The following is a 20,529-nucleotide window of genomic DNA, read 5'->3' on the forward strand; positions in this document are numbered from 1 at the left end:
CAGCCAAGATTGCAAAAATAAAATACATTTTTAAAAAGGCAGGGCGGAGAGCCTAGGCCTCAGACCCCTGAAGCCGGGCTGGAAAACAGGCCCGGGAGTCCTGCGGGGAGAAGGGGACATCTGGGAACCTCTTGGTTCCCAGGGGAGCAGCGCCCGCCCCGTCGGGAGCAAACGCCTTAGCTGTGAGCCAAGTGTGGTGCTAGCTGGGCGCACGTAGCCGCATGGCCACCGGGGAGAGGGCGGCGGTGTGCCTGTCACTCACGAAGGAGCATCCGAGCCCGACATGTGTCATGTTCCTTCATGACATCACACCCGCTGGGTAGCGGACCCAGAGGCGGCCATTCCTTGAGCATCTGGGGAGCACTGCCAGGGAGTGTTTGCACGTTGAGGATTTCCTTCTGAATGGGAACTAGGAAGTCCCCGGGTGAGCAGTTTCTGTCTTAAACCCTTTTCGGTCCAACCTGGAGGCTGACTCCGCAGACCAGGCGCTAGGAGCAGGTCCAACGTCGAGGCTGAGGTCGACGCCGCAAACCGGTTCAACAGTCAATCCCGTCAATTAATTTGGACCAGACTGAATTCCAAAAATAAAATTGGACCGCAGAGGATTGGGTTTCAAGATGAAGAGCTGTTTGGACCCCAGGCTGGGGCAGGGGCACAGTCCCTTGCACCGAAGGATTGCTGGTTCCATTCCGGGCAAGCACGTGCCTTGGTTGCAGGTCCCTCCTGGCCCGGACACATACAGGAGGCAGCCCATCGATGTCTCTCTCTCTCTCTCTCTCTCTCTCTCTCTCCCCCTCCCCCTTCCCTCCCCCCTCCCTCCCTCCCTCCCTCCCCCTTGCAACCTCCTGGAGGTCGGTGGAACAGCAGTGTAAATGAACTGTGCGCTTGAAGTGGTTAAGATGGTGAATGGTGTGCTATGTGTACTTCACCACGATTACAGAGTAGGCGTCCCTGCCTTCCTGGAGGGAAAGGAAATGCTAGAATGAGAATCACTCGCTGAGAGCCACCCTAGCGAGTGCTCAGCACAAACACGTCACAGGGCCTGTCCCCTCCCCCTGCTCTCCCTGGGGAAGGAGGGTGCGGTTTCGGGAAGGCTCTGCCAGCCCCCGTGGCACACTGGCCTCATCTCTTGGCTGACACCCTGTTCCCACCCGCAGATCCTGAACCAAGCCCTCGGCACCATGAACCCCGCCCTCAGCATCGCTCTCCTGCTGACAGGTACTGGGCAAGGAGTGGCTCGGGTTCGAGCATCCTGGCTTCCTTCCTTTGAGAAGCTAGCTTCTTCCTCCTGGCCTGGGAAGGTGGGGATGACTATGGAGGGAGGGCTCTTCTTTTTTTTAAACAGATTTTTATTGATGTCAGAGGGAGAGGGAGGGAGAGAGAAACATCCATGCGGAGAGAGAACCATGGATGGGCTGCCTCCTGCACACCCACACCAGGGATCGAGCCCACAACCCGGGCCTGTGCCCTGACCGGGAATCGAACCCATGACCTCTTGGTTCCTGGGTCCAAGCGCAACTGCTGAGCCACGTTGATGGGGCAGAAAGGTGCTTTTTCATCCCTACGTCAGCGGAGCCACCTGGTTGGCCTGGCGGCCTGGGGTGGTTTGGGAAACAGTTCACAGAGCCCACCCCGCATGGAGTGGGAATCTCCGCTGGGAACCAGGAACCTGCGTCACCTCCCCAGGGTGTCCGGCCCCTGGGGCACGCGGTGGGACCAAGCCTGGGGGCCTGAGGGGGGCTAGGCTCGCAAGGGGTGTGGAGGGGTGCTCAGAAGGCACCCCCTGTGCCCCTGGCCGGGCCCACTCTGCTGTGAATGTGGAGGGAGGCCTCCTGTGGGGCAGCCCCCCGCCCCCCGGCTCAGAGGGGGCGCTCTGGGGCAGGCTTGCAGGTGGCGGGCGGCCAGAAGGTGACCAGCCTCACGGCCTGCCTGGAGGACCAGAGCCTGCGCCTGGACTGCCGCCACGAGAACACCACGGCCGTGCCCATGCAGTTCGAGTTCAGCCTGACCCGCGACGCCAAGAAGCACGTGCTGTTCGGCACCATCCCTGAGCACACGTACCGCTCCCGCACCAACCTGACCAACCGAAGCACCCTCAAGGTCCTCTACCTGTCCGGCTTCACCTCCAGGGACGAGGGGCTGTACACCTGCGAGCTGTACCTTCCCGGCCAGCCCCCCACCTTCTCCAACAGGAACGTCTCTGTGCTCAGAGGTGAGCAAGCCCCTGAGGAGGCTGCAGGGCGAGCAGGAGCAGGCAGCGCCTTAACCCTCCCCTTCCTGTGCCCTGGGGATCCCTGCCTTCAGAGAAAGGGGAGGGGGGTCAGGCTCAGTCAGACAGGCCCCCCTCTCCCCACCTGGAAAGCGGGGTTGACCCTCACCCACAGTTTTGTCTGTATTTTTGTTAATTCTCACCCGAGGATATTTCCATTGATATTAGGGAGAGAGAAGGAAAGACAGACAGAAATATCAATGTGAGAGAAACACATCAGACTGGTTGCCTCCTGCACCATCCCTGACCAGGGCCCCAGGCGGGGGAGGAGCCTGCAGCTGAGGTACATGCCCTTGACCGGAATCGAACCGGGACCCTTGGGTCTGCAGGCCAACACTCTATCCACTGAGCCACAGCGGCTAGTCACCCCAGTTTTCCTGTGAGGACGCTTAGTAGAGATTGGGTATGATGTCTGTTCAAGGACTCAGGACCCTGCGCATGGGAAAGGTGGTTGGTTCTGCTGGACCAGGTTGGCCCTGGTTCCGGCCGAGAGCCTCATGGCGCCAGCCTCCCCGGGGAGCCGGGCCATCTCCCCGCAGGTGGCGGCCTGGGCCCTGCTCCTCATGCCTGCTCTGCCCTCTCCCCATCTCTTCTCTCCCCACAGACAAGCTGGTCAAGTGCAGGGGCGTCGGCCTGCTGGCCCAGGACGCCTCATGGCTGCTGCTGCTGCTGCTCTCCCTGCCTCTCCTGCAGGCCATGGATTTCGTCTCCCTGTGACCTGTGACCTGTCCAGACAGCTTCCTCCCCGGGGTCAGCTGACCCCTCCCCCAATCCCTTACATGCCTGGGGGAAATGGGGACCCCACCCTCATAAGGAGTCCGTGCTGCATGCCATCATCTCCCCACGCCTGCCCCGTGCCCCCAGCGCCTCCCACCCTCCACACACCACTGGCCTCCCGTCCTTGCTCCAGAGCCACTGCTGCTTCTGTGGTTTATTCAGGGTTTCCTTCCTTTTCTTGGGGAGTTTGTGAAAATGAAAGCCAGGTTGGGGCCCCATGGAGAGTGAGGACAGGGGAGGGGCTGTGGGGCAGAGGGGTACCTGTGGGGGGTCATCCCTGCCCCTGGGACCAGAGCCTGGGAGGGGGGTGTGCTTGGGTGCAGAGCCCCCTCAGCAGCCCCGCCCGGATGCGAGGAGAGTGCTAGGGGCACCCTCCCCGCAGCCTGAAGCTGGCCTCTTCCCACCTGGTCCAGTGGAGGCTCAGACCCTGCCCAGCAGCAGTGCTGACAGGGTGGGAGGGGGTGAAGGGAGGGCCCCTCCCCCTCCCTCTCCCACTCCCCCTTCCCTCCTAAGCACGCTAAGAAGGGACCTGCTGCCTCTCGCTGCCTCCCCAGCAGCTGAGCGGGCGGCTGTCCCAGCCCCTAAGAATCCCAGACGCTGACCTGGAGGCAGTGAGGGGCCAGGGGGGCCCAGAGCCACGGGATCTGGCCCCAGAGTTTCTCCAGGAGGCAGAGGTGTTTCCTGCCCTCCCAGCCCCAGCTGGTGCCTGAGCCTCACCTCCTGCCCCACAGCCTGCTGTGGGGTTTGGGGGGGGGGGCAGGGGGGTGCCTGGGGCAGGCCCTGAGAAATGGATTTCCCTGACACCCAGCTCCCCGTCTGCCTGGCAGCTCTTCCTCATCCTGTGACTGCATCGTGCCACCCCCGCTTATGACATCTCATTGAGGAAAAAGAAAGTTGCACAATAAACAAACCTCTGGAATCTGTGGTCCCCGCTCTGCTCCCTCCACGCCCAGGCGGCCCCCCCCTGGCCCCAGAGGTCTGACCTGTCCCCAGGGGTGCACTGAAGCTGGCGGCTGGGAGCCGCTCTAACCAATGGGACACCTTTGCCCAGATGATGGGCCTTCCCTCTGCTGACTCACCTGCCCATGCGTGCCCCTGGCCCTGAAACACGCCAACAAGGCTAGGAGGTAGAGCCCACTTTTCCTTCTCACATCTGGTTCTCGGAAATGCCCCCTCCAGTTACGCCTGCTGCGGGTGGGCATGTGCTGGGCAAGGGGAGGCACAGGAGTGGGCCCAGTAGGTGCTGCCCATCGCCAGGGGGAGGGCAGCATCTCTCCCACCCTCCTAGGCCTGGAAGTGGGGGGAGGCGCCGGAGCCCCTCAGCTCCCTCCCCCAAGAGGCCATGTGCAGGCTGAACAGCACCCATGTCCTGGCACAGGTGCTAGGACAGGGTCGCACCGGGTTCCAGGTTCCCCTAGCTGGCAGCCTGAGGCACCCCCCACCGCCTTCCCTGCTGGGGCAGGGACCTGGGGGAGGCAGTGCAAATACCAGAGGCCCACTCACTCCTTGTTCAGCTCTGGGTAAAATGGTTCCTCTGAGCATTTGTTAAAAGGCCCAGTATCTAGCCTGGCCAGTGTGGCTCCGTGGCTGAGCATCAACCTATGAACCAGGTCAAGGTTCGATTCCTGGTCAGGGCACATGCCCAGTGTGGGGTATGCAGGAGGCAGGTAGTCAATGGTTCTCTCTCATCATGGATGTTTCTATCTCTCCCTCTCCTTTCCTCTCTGAAATCAATAAAAAAAATATAAAAAACAAAATATATTAAAAAGATAGGCTTTAAAAAATAAGTTAGTATTCAACACTACTAAACTGGACACTTAAAAATGGTTAAGATAGTAAATTTTCCATGTGTTTTTACCACAATAAAATCAGTGGAAAGTCAAATTCATAGAAACAGACAGCAACAGGGCTGGTGGCCGGGGCAGGGCGGGGGCGGGGATGGAGTGGGAGCCACCGTTGGGGGCACAGCATTCCCGTTCTGCAAGCCAAGAGGAGTCTGGACAGACTCGCAGTGACAGTGCCCCGACGGTGTGTGCACGGCCGCGCTGCACTCGGCGTCTCATGCGCGCGCTGCGCCCGGCTGCGCGCTTCCTCAGGGCACAGCCAGGGCGCCCGGAGCTCATCCACCACACAGAGTGGGGCTGCCGGCGCAGAGTGTGACCTCAGGACGTGCTATGGAAAGGCGCACGCAGGGCCCTCTGCCAGGCCCCGCGCTCCCCAGGGGGTAAGGCAGGAGGAGGCGTTAACACGAAAGACAGACTCCACTGCTTTTTTAAAAAATATATATTTATTGACTTTTAGAGAGGGAGCAAAATAGAAACATCAATGATGAGAGAGAATCAATAATCAGCTGCCTCTTGCACGCCCTCTACTGGGAGTGGAGCCTGCAATCCAGGCATGTGCCCTGGACCAGAATCGAACCCAGAGCCCCTCAGTCCTCAGGCCGACCCTCTATTCACTGAGCCAACCCGGCCAGGGCTAGAATTCAAACTCTTCACCATGACCTCAGAGGCCCTGTGGGCCCTGGCTTTCCTCTCCACTGACACCTTGTCCACGCCCTCCCTGGGCCCGCAGTGTGCCCTGACCTCCCTGTGTTGGGGCCGCTCCTGCTGCTCGTCGGGGGCACTTCTTCCCACCTTTCAGGCCCCACTCCGCTCCGTGGGCCCATGGCTCTCCCTCGCATCCTGACCGAGGACCACCCATTGCTCTCCTATTGCCTCCGACATGTGAATGAGCCAAATATGCAATCATCTGATTTACGTATTGGTTTCCTGGCATGCTATTGAGGAAGAACAATAGAAGCAAGAAATCAGGAGGAGCCCTGGCCGGTTGCTCAGTGGATAGAGCGTCTGCCTGAGGACTGAAGGGTCCCGGGTTCAATTCCCGGTCAGGGCAAATGCCCGGGTTGTGGGCCGGATCCCCAGTGGGGGGCATGCAGGAGGCAGCCAATCAATGATTCTCTCTCATCATTGATGTTTCTCTCTCTCCCTCTCCCTTCCTCTCTGAAATCAATAAACATATATTTTTAATAAATCAGGAGGATATTGCAATAGTCCAAGAGATGATGCTCATCTAGAAAGAAAATGTGGCAGCAAAAGCAGAGAAAAGTGGTGGCTTTGAGATCTAGAGCGTTAGAGCTGAGAGGACTGGTGAGATGGGAATACGGCCTATGGATTTACCAATATCAGTTCCCCCGTTTTGATATTATGCTACAGCTATGTGAGATGTTACTACTGAGGGAACCTGGGGGAAGTATACACAGGACCTCTTTTTGCTATTTTTGAACTGCCTGTAAATCTGTTATTTTTAAACTAGAGGCCCGGTGTACAAAAATTTGTGCACTCTGGGGGGAGGGGGAGTCCCTCAGCCCAGCCTGTGCCCTCTTGCAGTCTGGGACCCCTTGGGAGATAACAACCTGCTGGCTTAGGCCCGATCCCGGGTGGCAGAGGGCAGGCCCAATCCCTAGGTGTAGCCCCTAGTCGGGCTCAGAGCAGGGCCGATTGGGGAGTTGGGGCGCTGCCCCCTGTCATGCACAGAGCAGGGCAGATCAGGAGTTTGCGATGCCACCCTCAATCACGCTCAGGGTAGGGCCGATTGGGGGGTTGGGGCACCTCCCCCTGTCACACTCAAGGCAGGGTCGATGGGGAGGTTGCGGCGCCACACCCTGTCACTCACAGAGCAGGGCCAATCAGGGGGTTGGGGCGCTGCCCCCTGTCACACACAGAGCAGGGCCCATCAGGGGGGTTGGGGCTCCGTACCCTGTCACGCACAGAGCAGGGTTGATCAGGGTGTTGGGGCATCGCCCTCTATCACCCACAGAGCAGGGCGGATCAGGGGGTTGGGGCGCCGCCACTGTCACACTCAGGGCAGGGCCGATGGGGAGGTTATGGCTCTACCCCATCACACACAGAGCAGGGCCCGTTGGGGGGGGGGCGGGGGTTGGGGCGCTGCACCCTGTCACACACAGAGCAGGGCCGATCAGGGGGTTGGGGCGCCGCACCCTGTCACACACAGAGCTGCAGGGCGATCAGGGGGTTGGGGAGCTCCCCCCTATCAGGCACAGAGCAGGGCTGATCAGGGGGTTGGGGCGCCTTCCCCTGTCACCAACAGAGCAGCGCAGATAGGGAGGTTGTGGCCCCGCTCCCTGTCACACACCGAGCTGCAGGGCGATCAGGGGGTTTGGCGCTGCCCCATCACTGATCCCGGTGCTGGGAGGCCTCACGGCTCCGCTGATCCAGTGCTGGGAGGCATATTACCCTTTTACTATATAGAATAGAGGGCTGGTGCACGGGTGGGGGCCGGCTGGTTTACCCTGAAGGGTGTCCTGGATCAGGGTGGGGGTCCCCACTGGGGTGCCTGGCCAGTCTGGGTGAGGGGCTGAGGGCTGTTTTCAGGCTGGCGGGTGACTGTAGCTCCCAACTGCTCCTTTTTTTCTTTTTTCTTTTTTTATTCTGGGCCAGCTTTAGCTCTGGTTCCAGCTCTAAGGCCTCTGTTGCTGAAAGCAGGTATCTGGTTTGTTTGGGTTCTATAATCGAAACACTGTATCAACTCCAGCTCTGAGATCCCGATGGGCTAAAAACAGGTTTCTGGGGTTTTGTTTAGTTTCTATATTTATAACAATGTTTCAAACTGCAAGCTCAGAGGCCAGCAAGGCAGGCGGGGAACGTTGGTTTCCTCCGTCACTGAAGCAAGCAAGCCAAATGTTAGCTTCAAGCTGCCTGGCTGCCGGCCACCATCTTGGCTGGCAGTTAATTTGCATATCTCGCTGATTAGCCAATGGGAAGGGTAGCGGATGTACGCTAATTACCATGTTTCTCTTTTATTAGATAGGATGAGTTTTTGTTGTTGTTGTTAATCCTTACCTGAGGATATTTTTCCATTGATGTTTTTAGAGATTGTAAGGGAGGGAAGGTGAAAGAGAGAGAGACATCAATGTGAGAGACACATCAATTTGCCTCCCACATGTACCCCAACCAAGTGTTTTTTAATTCTCAACAATCCTTCCCCCCAAAAAAGCCAAGTATTAACTCCAGAGGGAGGGGAAAAAAGAATTCCAGTAGCACATTACATGGCTTACCTGTGAATATTTATATAGTCATCTACTTGTATAAAAACCATGGGTGATGTTCGTCACATACAGATGAACAGTGACAGAGCGGAAGGAAGTCAGTCCTACAGGGGTTGTCTTGGCAACGACTGTGCCCTCTCCCAAGCTGTTTCCTGGAGCTGTTTCCTTTAAGGGCGGAGTTTGAGGCAGGAACCCGCCCTGGGAGCGTGGAGGCAGAACTTTCTAAAGTGTGCACCTCAGTGGGTGAACCTGAATGGGGCGGCTGAAAGGCTTAGAAAAGACAGACAAGAGAATGAAAGCCGGGTCTTGGTGGGACACTGCTTCTCGGAGAGACAGTGACCACACCCACAGCCGTGTCTTTATTTTATAGCAGATGCTACGAGGCAAAGTAAGGGCGTGGCCAAGATGTTTACAACATTCTCCTGGGTTTCAATCCTACTCAACTACATGCACATCAACTATGCACTCAACTATCAAGCCCACATCACTCAGGCACGTGGGGCCACGTGTTCCAACCATAGGTTCAAGCTTACAACTACAGCTGTTGGCTATAATTGTGCTGGGAGGGCCCTGCCCTCCAAGCTGGGACTTGCACGTGGCAATGAGAGGACTGTGCCCTCTCATCAGTCCAAGGCCTGAACCTGTCCAAAACACTGTAGCAGCTCCCCACAATAAAGTTTTAATTCTGTTTCTTTGTTGCTAAGGTTGTGGCCCCACTCCATAACAAAGAAACAAAGGAAAATTTCCCCATCGAATTTCTGGACAGTATTACTCCTTCGGGAATTCCCTGTCATAAATTAAAATTGAAAGTGGGTGCAATCATCATGCTATTGAGAAATCTCAATGGTAAATGGGGTCTTTGTAATGGTACCAGATTTATTATCAAAAGATTACGACCTAACATTATCAAAGCTGAAGTATTAACAGGATCTGCAGAGGGAGAGGCTGTTCTGATTCCAAGAATTAACTTGTCCCCATCTGACACTGGCCTCCCATTAAATTGATTCGACGATGGTTTCCCGTGATGCCAGCATTTGTGAGGACTATTAATAAATCACAAGGACAAATTCTAGACAAAGTAGGCATATTCCTACCTGAACCCATTTTTGCACATGGTCAGTTATATGTTGCTTTCTCTCCAGTTTGAAGAGCATGTGATGTTACAGTTAAAGGTCCAAGTACTTCATCACAAGGGAAATTAGTCAAGCACTCTGAAAGTGTTTTCACTCTTAAAGTGGTGTACAGAGATATATTAGAATAAGTTGAATCACTGTTGTTTTTATATCATGTTTTTGTCATTTTTATATCATGCCTCTTATATACATTTTACTAATTTCCTTTCATCTCTCACACTTCTATTATAGAGAAAGGGCAAATAGCAATATTAAAATATCTCTGCTAATTAATTCCCTTTTTAAAAAATATATATTTTATTGATTTTTTACAGAGAGGAAGGGAGAGGGATAGAGAGTTAGAAACATCAATGAGAGAGAAACATCAATCAGCTGCCTCCTGCACACTCCCCACTGGGAATGTGCTGGCAACCAAGGTACATGCCCTTGACCAGAATCGAACCCGAGACCCTTGAGTCTGCAGGCCGATGCTCTATCCCGGTTCGATTCTGGTCAAGGGCATGTACCTTGGTTGTGGGCACATCCCCAGTAGGGAGTGTGCAGGAGGCAGCTGATCGATTGTTTCTCTCTCATCGATGTTTCTAACTCTCTATCCCTCTCCCTTCCTCTCTGTAAAAAATCAATAAAGGATACATTTTTTAAAAAGGGAATTAATTAGCAGAGATATTTTAATATTGCTATTTGCCCTTTCTCTATAATAGAAGTATGAGAGATGAAAGGAAATTAGTAAAATGTATATGAAAATAATATATAAATGTATTAATAAACAGTACCAAAAAGATATAACAACAACAGAGGCAAGATATAAAAACAACAAAAACATGATATGAAAACAACAAAAACATGATATAAAAACAACAGTGATGAAAACAATGACTGATGAGAGGGCACATGCAAGTCCCAGCTTGGAGGGCAGGGCCTTCCCAGCACAATTATAGCCAACAGCTGTAGTTGTAAGCTTGAACCTATGGTTGGAACACGTGGCCCCACGTGCCTGAGTGATGTGGGCTTGATAGTTGAGTGCATAGTTGATGTGCATGTAGTTGAGTAGGATTGAAACCCAGGAGAATGTTGTAAACATCTTGGCCACGCCCTTACTTTGCCTCGTAGCATCTGCTATAAAATAAAGACACGGCTGTGGGTGTGGTCACTGTCTCTCCGAGAAGCAGTGTCCCACCAAGACCCGGCTTTCATTCTCTTGTCTGTCTTTTCTAAGCCTTTCAGCCGCCCCATTCAGGTTCACCCACTGAGGTGCACACTTTAGAAAGTTCTGCCTCCACGCTCCCAGGGCGGGTTCCTGCCTCAAACTCCGCCCTTAAAGGAAACAGCTCCAGGAAACAGCTTGGGAGAGGGCACAGTCGTTGCCAAGACAACCCCTGTAGGACTGACTTCCTTCCGCTCGGTCACTGTTCATCTGTATGTGACGAACATCACCCATGGTTTTTATATAAGTAGATTAAAATTGATTGGGGTGACATTGGTCATCATCAACATATAGGTTTCAGGTGTGGGTTTCTCTGTGACAAGATCTGTATATTGCACTGTGTGCCCACCACCCAAAGTCAAATCTTCTCCTGTCACTATATATTGGGGCCCCTTCTCCCCGCCACTCAATCTTATTTTTTTTACCAAGGGTCTTCAACTGCAAAACTTCCCGCTGTTTTAGCAACTTGACTCTCAAGGTTGGGGAGAGAATATTGTCCAAGCAGGAGAAAGATAAAAGAATGGAGCTCCCGCCCTAACCGGTTTGGCTCAGTGGGTAGAGCGTCAGCCTGCGGACCGAAGGGTCCCAGGTTCGATTCCGGTCAAGGGCATGTACCTTGGTTGTGGGCACATCCCCAGTGGGAGGTGTGCAGGAGGCAGCTGATCAATGTTTCTCTCTCATCGATGTTTCTAAACTAACTCTCTATCCTCTCCCTTCCTCTCTGTAAAAAATCAATAAGATATATTAAAAAAAAAAAAGAATGGAGCTCCAGCCCTGGCTGGTTTGGCTCAGTGGACAGAGTGCCTGCCTATGCACTGAAGGGTCCTGAGTTCGATTCTGGTCAAGGGCACATGCCCGGTTGCAGGCTTGACCCCAGTGTGGGGTGTGCAGGAGGCAGCTGATCAGTGATTCTCTCTCATGATTGATGTTTCTATCTCCCTCTCTCCCTCTCTCTTCCTCTCGGAAAATCAATATATATATGACCCGGCCTGCACCCATTTGCAGTCCAGGACCCCTTGGGGGATGTCCACCTATTAACTTAGGTGCACTCCCCAGGGGATCAGGCCTAAACTTGCAGTCAGACATCCTTCTGTCAGCCAGGGAGCCCTCGGGGGATGTCCGACTAGAGGCTTAGGCCCCCAAGGGATCGGGCCTAAACCGTTAGTTGGACATTCTTGTGCTGTCACGGAGGTGGGAGAGGTTCCTGCCACCACCTCTGCGCTGGCCAGCCATGAGCCAGCTTCTGGCTGAGTGGCACTCCCCATATGGAAGTGCACTGACCACCAGGAGGCAGCTCCTGCATTGAACATCTGCCCCCTGGTGGCCAGTGCACATCATAGCAACCAGCCATTCTGCTGTTTGGTCAATTTGCATATTAGCCTTTTATTATTATTACTAGAGGCCTGGTGCACAAAAATTTGTGCACTCGGGGGGGGGGAGGTCCCTCAGCCCGGCCTGTGCCCTCTCACAGTCTGGGACCCCTTGGGAGATAACGACCTACTGGCTTAGGCCCCAGACGGCAGGCCCAATCCCTAGGTGCAGCCCCTGGTCAGGCTCAGAGCAGGGCCGATTGGGGAGTTGGGGTGCTGCCCCCTGTTATGCACAGAGCAGGGCAGATCAGGGGTTGGGGAGCTCCCCCCTGTCACGCACAGAGCAGGGCCCATGGGGGGGTTGGGGTGCTGCACCCTGTCACACACAGAGCAGGGCCGATCAGGGGGTTGGGGAGTTCCCCCGTATCAGGCACAGAGCAGGGCTGATCAGGGGGGTGGGGTGCCTTCCCCTGTCATGAACAGAGCAGGGTAGATAGGGAGGTTGTGGCCCCGCCCCCTGTCACACACAGAGCTGCAGGGTGATCAGGGGGTTTGGGTGCTGCCCCCTGTCACGCTGCTCCAGGGGCCAAGAGGCCTCACGGCTCCACTGATCCTGGGGCGTGAGGCCTTGCAGCTCCGCTGATCCCAGGTTTGGGAGGCCTCGTGGCTCCGCTGATCCCAGTGCTGGGAGGCATATTACCCTTTTACTATATAGGATAGAGGCCTGGTGCATGGGAGGGGGCCAGATGGTTTGCCCTGAAGGGTGTCCCGGATCAGGGTGGGGGTCCCTGGCCAGCCTCGGTGAGGGGCTGAGGGCCGTTTTCAGGCTGGTGGGTGACTGAAGCTCCCAACCTCTCCTTTTTTTCTTTTTTTTTTTATTCTGAGATTTACTTACCTTCTATGGCTGTCACTGGAACTGAGAGCCGGCTTTAGCTCTGGGGCTCGGCTCCAGCTCTGAGAACTCGGCTGCTGAAAGCAGGTATCTGGGCTTTGTTTGGCTTCTATAATTGAAACACTGTTGCAGCTCCAGCTCTGAGGCCCGGCTGGCTGAAAGCAGGTTTCTGGGGATTGTTTAGCTTCTATAATTGCAACATTGTTTCTTAGAGTGCAAGCTCAGAGGCCGGCAGTGGCAGGCGGGGAACCTTGGCTTCTTCTGTCACTGGAGCAAGCAAGCCTCTTGTTCACTTCAGCTACCTGGCTGCCGGCTGCCATCTTGGTTGGCAGTTAATTTGCATATCTCACTGATTAGCCAATGGGAAGGGTGGCGAAGTTACGGTTAATTACCATGTTTCTCTATTATTAGATAGGATATAGGCTGTCCCTATTTACCCCCCTTTGCCCCCTCTACCCAGCTCTTGTCCCCCACTTCTCTCTGGCCATCACCATACTGTTGTCTGTGTCCATGGGTTGTGCATATATTTTCTTTGACTAATCCCTTCTTTAAATTCTTTAAATTTTTATTTTCAGATAAGTACTTATAACTGCACTATTATATATTTATAATTAAGATATTTTTTAATTGAACCCTTGTAAATTTAAGCACAATTTAATAAATTATGCTAGAAGTATTAGGAGATCTTTCATGGAATGCAGATACATTTTAATTAATATGTTATTAATTTTTAATTTTTTTAATATTTTAATTTGAAATAATTTCATATATGTAAAAAACTATAAAATACTACAGCATATTATATGTACCCTTCATCCAATTTCTTAGGTGTTAATAATTTAAACATAATCATTATACAACTAACAAAATTTGGAATATATTTTTCTTATAATCTCTTTAATGTTACTTAATCCATTTACTTTGTTTTTGTTCATCTTCACCCAAGGATATTTTTCCATTGAATTTTAGAGAGAGTGAAGGGGAAGGGAGAGACACATTGATTGGTTGCCTCCTGCACATGCTCTGACAGGAACTGCGGATCAAGCCAGCAACTGAGGTACATGCCCTTGACTGGAATCGAACCTGGGACCCTTCAGTCCAAGGGCTAATGCTCTATCCACTGAGCAAAACAGGCTGCAGCTTAATTCATTTACGTTTAATCTATATGTGTCTTTATATTTAAACTGGGTTTTGTTTTTGATTCACCCTCATAATCTGTCTTTTAATTGGTGCATTTATGCCACTGACTTTCAGAGTGCTTACTGATAGAGTTACTGCCATATCAGGTGGCTTCTGGGGCTTCCAGGGCCCGCCAGCAGCCTGGGACTGGATTGGGTCCCAGGCAGCAGGCAGGCGGCTCCTGGGGCTTGCAGGGCCGGTGTGCCTGCATCCCAGGACCACACTGGGTCCTGGGCGGCAGGCAGGCGGCTCCTGGCGTCGCCCACGGGGGCCTGGATGGCAGCTCACACTGGAGGCTCGCGCTGTCCCGCCCTGCCTGGAGTATGCAAATTATCCGCCATCTTTGTTGGCAATTAATTTGCATATCTCGCTGATTAGCTAGCCACTGGGAGGCAGAGCAAAGGTATGGTCAATTACCATGTTTGGATTATTAGCTAGGATTTAATAATATTAGATAGGATTATTAGATAGGATTTTTTTAGATAGGATTTTTTTCACTGTTTTTTTTTTAATTTTATTTTCTTGTTTAAAGTATTACAAGTAGTAGTACATATGTCTCCTTTTTTTTCCCCAATTGACCTCCCCGCGGCCTTCCCTCCATCGCGCCCCCCGCCCCGCGCACATGCCCTCACCCCCCTCCCAGTGTCTTGAGTCCATTGGTTATGCTTATATGCATGCATATAAGTCCTTTGGTTGATCTCTTACCCACCCCCAACACTCCCCAGCCTTCCTGCTGTAATTTGACAGTCTGTTCGATGCTTCTCTGCCTCTATCCTTTTTGTTCATCAAGTTATAATGTTCTTTATTATCCATAAATGAGTGAGATCATGTGATATTTATCTTTCACTGACTGGCTTATTTCACTTAGCATAATGCTCTCCAGTTCCATCCATGCTGTTGCAAATGGTAAGAGTTCCTTCTTGTTTACAGCAGCGTAGTATTCCATTGTGTAGATGTACCACAGTTTTCTAATCCATTCATCTGTTGATGGGCACTTAGGCTGTTTCCAAATCTTAGCTTTGGTGAATTGTGCTGCTATGAACATAGGGGTGCATATATCCTTTCTGATTGGTGTTTCTGTTTTCTTGGTATATATTCCTAGAAGTGGTATTACTGGGTCAAATGGCAGTTCCATTTTTAAATTTTTGAGGAAACGCCATACTGTTTTCCACAATGGCTGCACCAGTCTGCATTCCCACCAGCAGTGAAGGAGGGTTCCTTTTTTCTCCGCATCCTCGCCAGCAGTGTCATTGTTGATTTGGTTTTTTTGTTTGTTTTTTGTTTCGTTTTTGTGTTTTCTTTTCAGTTGATCAGCATAGCCAGGTTTTTTTGCCAGGTTCTCCAGCCAGGTTCTCTCCTGATTTGTTGATGATAGCCATTCTGACAGATGTGAGGTGGTACCTCATTGACTTGCATCTCTCGGATGATTAGTGATTGAGCATGTTTTCATATATCTCTTGGCTTTCTGAATGTCCTCTTTTGAAAAGTGTCTACTTAGATCCTTTGCCCATTTTTTGGTTGGGTTGTTTATCTTCCTTTTGTTAAGTTGTATGAGTTCCCTGTAAATGTTGGAGATTAAACCCTTATCGGAGATATCATTGGCAAATATGTTCTCCCATGCAGTGGGCTTTCTTTCTTTCTTTTCTTAATATATTTTATTGATTTTTTACAGAGAGGAAGGGAGAGGGATAGAGAGTTAGAAACATCGACGAGAGAGAAACGTCGATCAGCTGCCTCCTGCACGCCCCCTACTGGGGATGTGCTTGCAACCAAGGTACATGCCCTTGACTGGAATCGAACCTGGGACTCTTCAGTCTACAGGCTGACGCTCTATCCACTGAGCCAAACCAGTCAGGACTGCAGTGGGCTTTCTTGTTGCTTTGTTGATGGTTTCCTTTGCTGTGCAGAAGCTTTTTATTTTGATGTAATCCCATTTGTTTATTTTCTCCTTAGTCTCTCTTGCCCTAGGAGCTGTGTTGGCAAAGATATTGATACGACATATGTCTACAATATTGCTGCCTATGGAGTCTTGTAGGGTTTTTATGGTTTCCCGTCTTACATTCAAGTCCTTTAGCCATTTTGAGTTTGTTCTCTGTGTATGGTGTAAGTTGGTGGTCTAGTTTCATTTTTTTGCATGTATCTGACCAAATTTCCCAGCACGATTTATTAAAGAGGCTGTTTTGACTCCATTGTATGCTCTTGCCTCCTTTGTCAGATACTAATTGAGCATAATGGCTTGGGTCAATTTCTGGATTCTCTATTCTGTTCCATTGGTCTACATGTCTGGTTCTTGTGCCAGTAGCAGGCAGTTTTGAGAACTGTAGCTTGGTAATATAGTTTGATGTCTGGTATTGTGATCCCTCCAACTTTGTTCTTCTTTCTCAGGACAGCTGTGGCTATTCGGGGTCTTTTTCTTATTCCAGATGAATTTTTGGGGAGTTTGTTCTAGATCTTTGAAATATGCCATTGGTATTTTAATAGGTATTGCATTGAATCTATAGATTGTTTTAGGTAGTATGGACATTTTAATGATGTTGTTTCTACCAATCCATGAACATGGGATGTTCTTCCATTTGTTTATGTCTTCCTCTCTTTTTTCAACGTCCTGTAGTTTTCCGAGTACAGGTCTTTTATATCCTTGGTTAAATTTATTCCTAGGTATCTTAATTTTTTTGGTGCAATGGTAAATGGGATTTTTTTTTCATTTCTCTTGTCTGTGATTTCATTATTGGTGTATAAAACAGCCATAGATTTCTGGGCATTAATTTTGTATCCAGCTACATTGCCAAATTCATTTGTTAGGTCTAGTAGTTTTTTGATGGAGTCTTTGGGGTTTTCTATGTACAGTATCATGTCATCTGCAAATAAGGATAGTTTTACTTCTTTTCCAATTTGGATGCCTTTTATTTCTTCTTCTTGTCTGATCGCTATGGCTAGTACTTCTAGTACTATGTCGAACAGGAGTGGTGAGAGTGGGGATCCTTGTCTTGTTCCTTTTCTTGGGGAAATGGTTTTAGTTTTTTTGTTTTGTTTTGTTTTTTAAATATATTTTATTGATTTTTTACAGAGAGGAAGGGAGAAGGATAGAGAGTTAGAAACATTGATGAGAGAGAGAAACATCAATTCAGCTGCCTCCTGTACATCTCCTACTGGGGATGTGCCCACAACCAAGGTACATGCCCTTGACCAGGATCGAACCTGGGACCCTTCAGTCCGCAGGCCAACATTCTATCCACTGAGCCAAACTAGCCAGGGCTGGTTTTAGTTTTTATATATTTTTTTAAAAGAATGGAGTTCCAAATGAGGCAGGAGCAATGGAAATGGGGAGAGGAATCTTTGGGGAAAAGCAGCAGAATCAGTAAGATATATAGCCCTTCCTCTAGCTGCAGGGGGTATGGTAAGAGGATACTGTTTGCTTTCCTTTTGCTCTATAGCTCCCCTGTAAGCAGCCCAGCTTTTGTGCCAGGCCTCAGTAAGTGGGAAGATGGGGGCAATTGCCGAGGCCTGGACAAAAGATGTGGAGAAACATCTTGGGTAAAACCAGGCCTCCCATCGCCGCCACCACCAGCACTACCAGCACACCGGAACCCAGGGGAAAACCGTCAGAGCACAGCCCGGCCAGCGGGGCTCAGGGGTTGAGCATCGACCTATGAACCAGGAGACCACAGTTCGATTCCCAGTCAAGGCACATGCCCAGGTTGTGGGCTTGATCCCCCGTTGGGGGCGTGCAGGGGGCAGCTGATCCATGATTCTCTCTCATCATTGACGTTTCTATTTCCCTCTCCCTCCTTCTCTGAAATTAAAAAAAAAAAAAGTGAAAAGAATTAAGGGAGGGGAAAGTTGGAAACTAGCAAATTTCTGGCTAGGAAATTGGATAGAAGATGGTGCCGGCCATAGATGTGAGGAATACGGAAAGGGGAGCACACGAGTGGAAATGATGAGTTTGAGGTTCGGACATGTTGCGGTATCCCCACAGGACAGGGGACGATGGTTTGTGCAGACTGTGGCTTTCCTGAGCTGAGCTGCCTTCTGGCTCCTCTGCTTACTACCTTGAGGCCTGAACGTTTCTGTTTCTCCATATGTTTGAAAACGTGGGGCTGGTAGTGGCACCTGCCGGGAGGAGTTGCTGAGTATTGAGTAGTGGATATGCATGGATGTCACAGGCTGAGTGTGTAACATCACTCGCACTGATTGATGGGTGAGTCACAAATGCGAGTGATGTTACACTGGTGTCAGGAGCAAGGTCTCCCCGAAAATACCAATTTGACATCATCAGCCCCTTGCTCCTGCGCACCAGTGTAAATAAGGGGACTCCGGTACACCCACCACCTGCAATAAGCTACACTGGAGATGGAGAGGATAAAGGAACGCGCTAGGACAAGGAGAACGAGAAGGCGCTATCAAGAGGAAAACCGGTGTGGCTCAGTGGATAGAGCATCAGCCTGCAGACCAAAGCGTCCTGGGTTCAATTCCCATCAAGGGCAGGTACCTCGGTTGCAGAATCCTCCCTGGCCTGGGCCCTGGTCAGGGTTCATGCAGGAGGCAGCCAATCCATGTGTTTCTCTCACATCACTATTTCTCTTGGTCTTTCGCTCTCTCTTCCACTCTCTCTAAAAGCCAATGGAAAAATATCCTCGGGTGAGGATTAACAAAAATAAATAAATCAGCCATAACCGGTTTGGCTCAGTGGATAGAGCGTCAGCCTGCAGACTGAAGGGTCCCAGGTTCGATTCCAGTCAAGGGCATGTACCTTGGCTGCGGGCACATCCCCAGTGGGAGATGTGCAGGAGGCAGCTGATCGATGTTTCTCTCTCATCGATGTTTCTAACTCTCTATCACTCTCCCTTCCTCTCTGTAAAAAATCAATAAAATATATTTTTAAAAATAAATAAATAAATAAATAAATCAAATAAGAGGAGGGGGAGAGTTGGGACTATTGTAAGTCTAAAGGAAAGTCGGTAGAAATGACAGCTGTAAAGATGCAGGACTCTGAACCTGAGGCGGAGCTGTGCACGTGGCAGGTGAGCAGACACTTCCACACCATGATTTCAACCTCCAGTGGGCCCTGGATGCAGCCTGACAACCCAACTATGTTTCCACAAGCCAGCCCCCTCCCTCTCCCTTCCTCTACGAAATCAATAAAAAATATATATTTAAAAAAATAAAAAATAACTAAAAATAAAAAATATCCTTGACCTCACTTCTCCTTTTAGCTCCCACCCAACATCTCTCCTTCCTTTCCCACAAACTCCTCCGAAGAGTTCTCATCATCCATCCCTCTCCCATTCTTTCTTGAACTCACCCACCATCCAGCTTTCACGCCATCACTCCACCCAAACCAGTCTTGCCAGGTCGGGTCACCAACAGCCTTCTAAATCAATTCTCAGACCCTCCTCCTTCACCGGCATGCAGCATGGGACACACCGATCCTCCTTAGGAAGTTTCCTGCTGTTGGTGTCCACATACCACCACCTCCTCCTGGATTTGTTTTTTCCCTACTTCATTGGCTGTGCCAGTCTCTCTGGTGCTTCCTGCTCACTTCTAAAAGCATGTACTGTTGGGCCCGGCTGGTGTGGCTCAGTGGTTGACAGTCGACCTATGAACCAGGAGGTCAGGGTTCAATTCTGGGTCAGAGCACATGCCCAGGTTTCAGACTGGATCCCCAGTGTAAGGTGTAGGAGGCAGCCGATCAATGATTCTCTCTCATCCTTGATGTTTCTTTTTTTTTTTAATTAAATCTTTATTGTTCAGATTATTACATTTGTTCCTCTTTTTTTCCCCCATAGCTCCCCTCCACCCGGTTCCCACCCCCCACTCCACCCTCATCGCCCCCCCCGCACTGTCCTCATCCATAGGTGCACAATTTTTGTCCAGTCTCTTCCCGCATCCCCCAAACCCCTTTCCCCCCCAAGAATAGTCAGTCCACTCCCTTTCTATGCCCCTGATTCTATTATAATCACCAGTTTATTCTGTTCATCAGATTATTGATTCACTTGATTTTTAGATTCACTTGTTGATAGATGTGTATTTGTTGTTCATAATTTCTATCTTTACCTTCTTCTTCTTCCTCCTCTTCTTAAAGTATACCTTTCAGCATTTCATATAATACTGGTTTGGTGGTGGTGAACTCCTTTAGCTTTTCTATATCTGTGAAGCTCTTTATCTGGCGTTCAATTCTGAATGATAGCTTTGCCGGGTAAAGTAATCTAGGTTGTAGGTTCTTGGTATTCATCACTTTGAATATTTCTTGCCACTCCCTTCTGGCCTGCATGGTTTCTGTTGAGAAATCAGCTGACAGTCGTATGGGTGCTCCCTTGTAGGTAACTTACTGTCTTTCTCTTGCTGCTTTTAAGATTCTCTCTTGGTCTTTTGCTCTTGGCATTTTAATTATGATGTGTCTTGGTGTGGTCCTCTTTGGATTCCTTTTGTTTGGGGTTTTCTGCGCTTCCTGGACTTGGAAGTCTATTTCTTTCACCAGGTAGGGGAAGTTTTCTGTCATTTCTTCAAATAGGTTTTCAATATCTTGCTCTCTCTCTTCTTCTGGCACCCCCATAATTCAGATGTTGGTACGCTTGAAGCTGTCCCAGAGGCTCCTTACACTAACTTTGTATTTTTGGATTCCTTTTTCATTTTGCTTTTCTGGTTGGGTGTTTTCTGCTTCTTCGCATTTCAAATCTTTGAGTTGATTCTTGAGATC

The 20,529-nt window shown here is 50.6% G+C and overlaps 1 protein-coding gene across 1 annotated transcript; it reads left to right on the forward strand.

Annotated features, from left to right (window-relative positions):
- Positions 1 to 1,108: 1,108 nt before the first annotated feature.
- THY1 (Thy-1 cell surface antigen) lies at positions 1,109 to 3,965 on the forward strand. Its single transcript, XM_059707614.1, has 3 exons — positions 1,109 to 1,218; positions 1,883 to 2,212; positions 2,874 to 3,965. The coding sequence occupies exons 1-3, from the start codon at positions 1,182 to 1,184 to the stop codon at positions 2,984 to 2,986; spliced, it is 480 nt and encodes a 159-aa protein (XP_059563597.1). The 5' UTR covers positions 1,109 to 1,181; the 3' UTR covers positions 2,987 to 3,965.
- Positions 3,966 to 20,529: the final 16,564 nt, after the last annotated feature.

The sequence above is a fragment of the Myotis daubentonii genome, chromosome 9, assembly GCF_963259705.1.
Source record: "Myotis daubentonii chromosome 9, mMyoDau2.1, whole genome shotgun sequence".
Lineage (NCBI taxonomy): Eukaryota > Metazoa > Chordata > Mammalia > Chiroptera > Vespertilionidae > Myotis > Myotis daubentonii.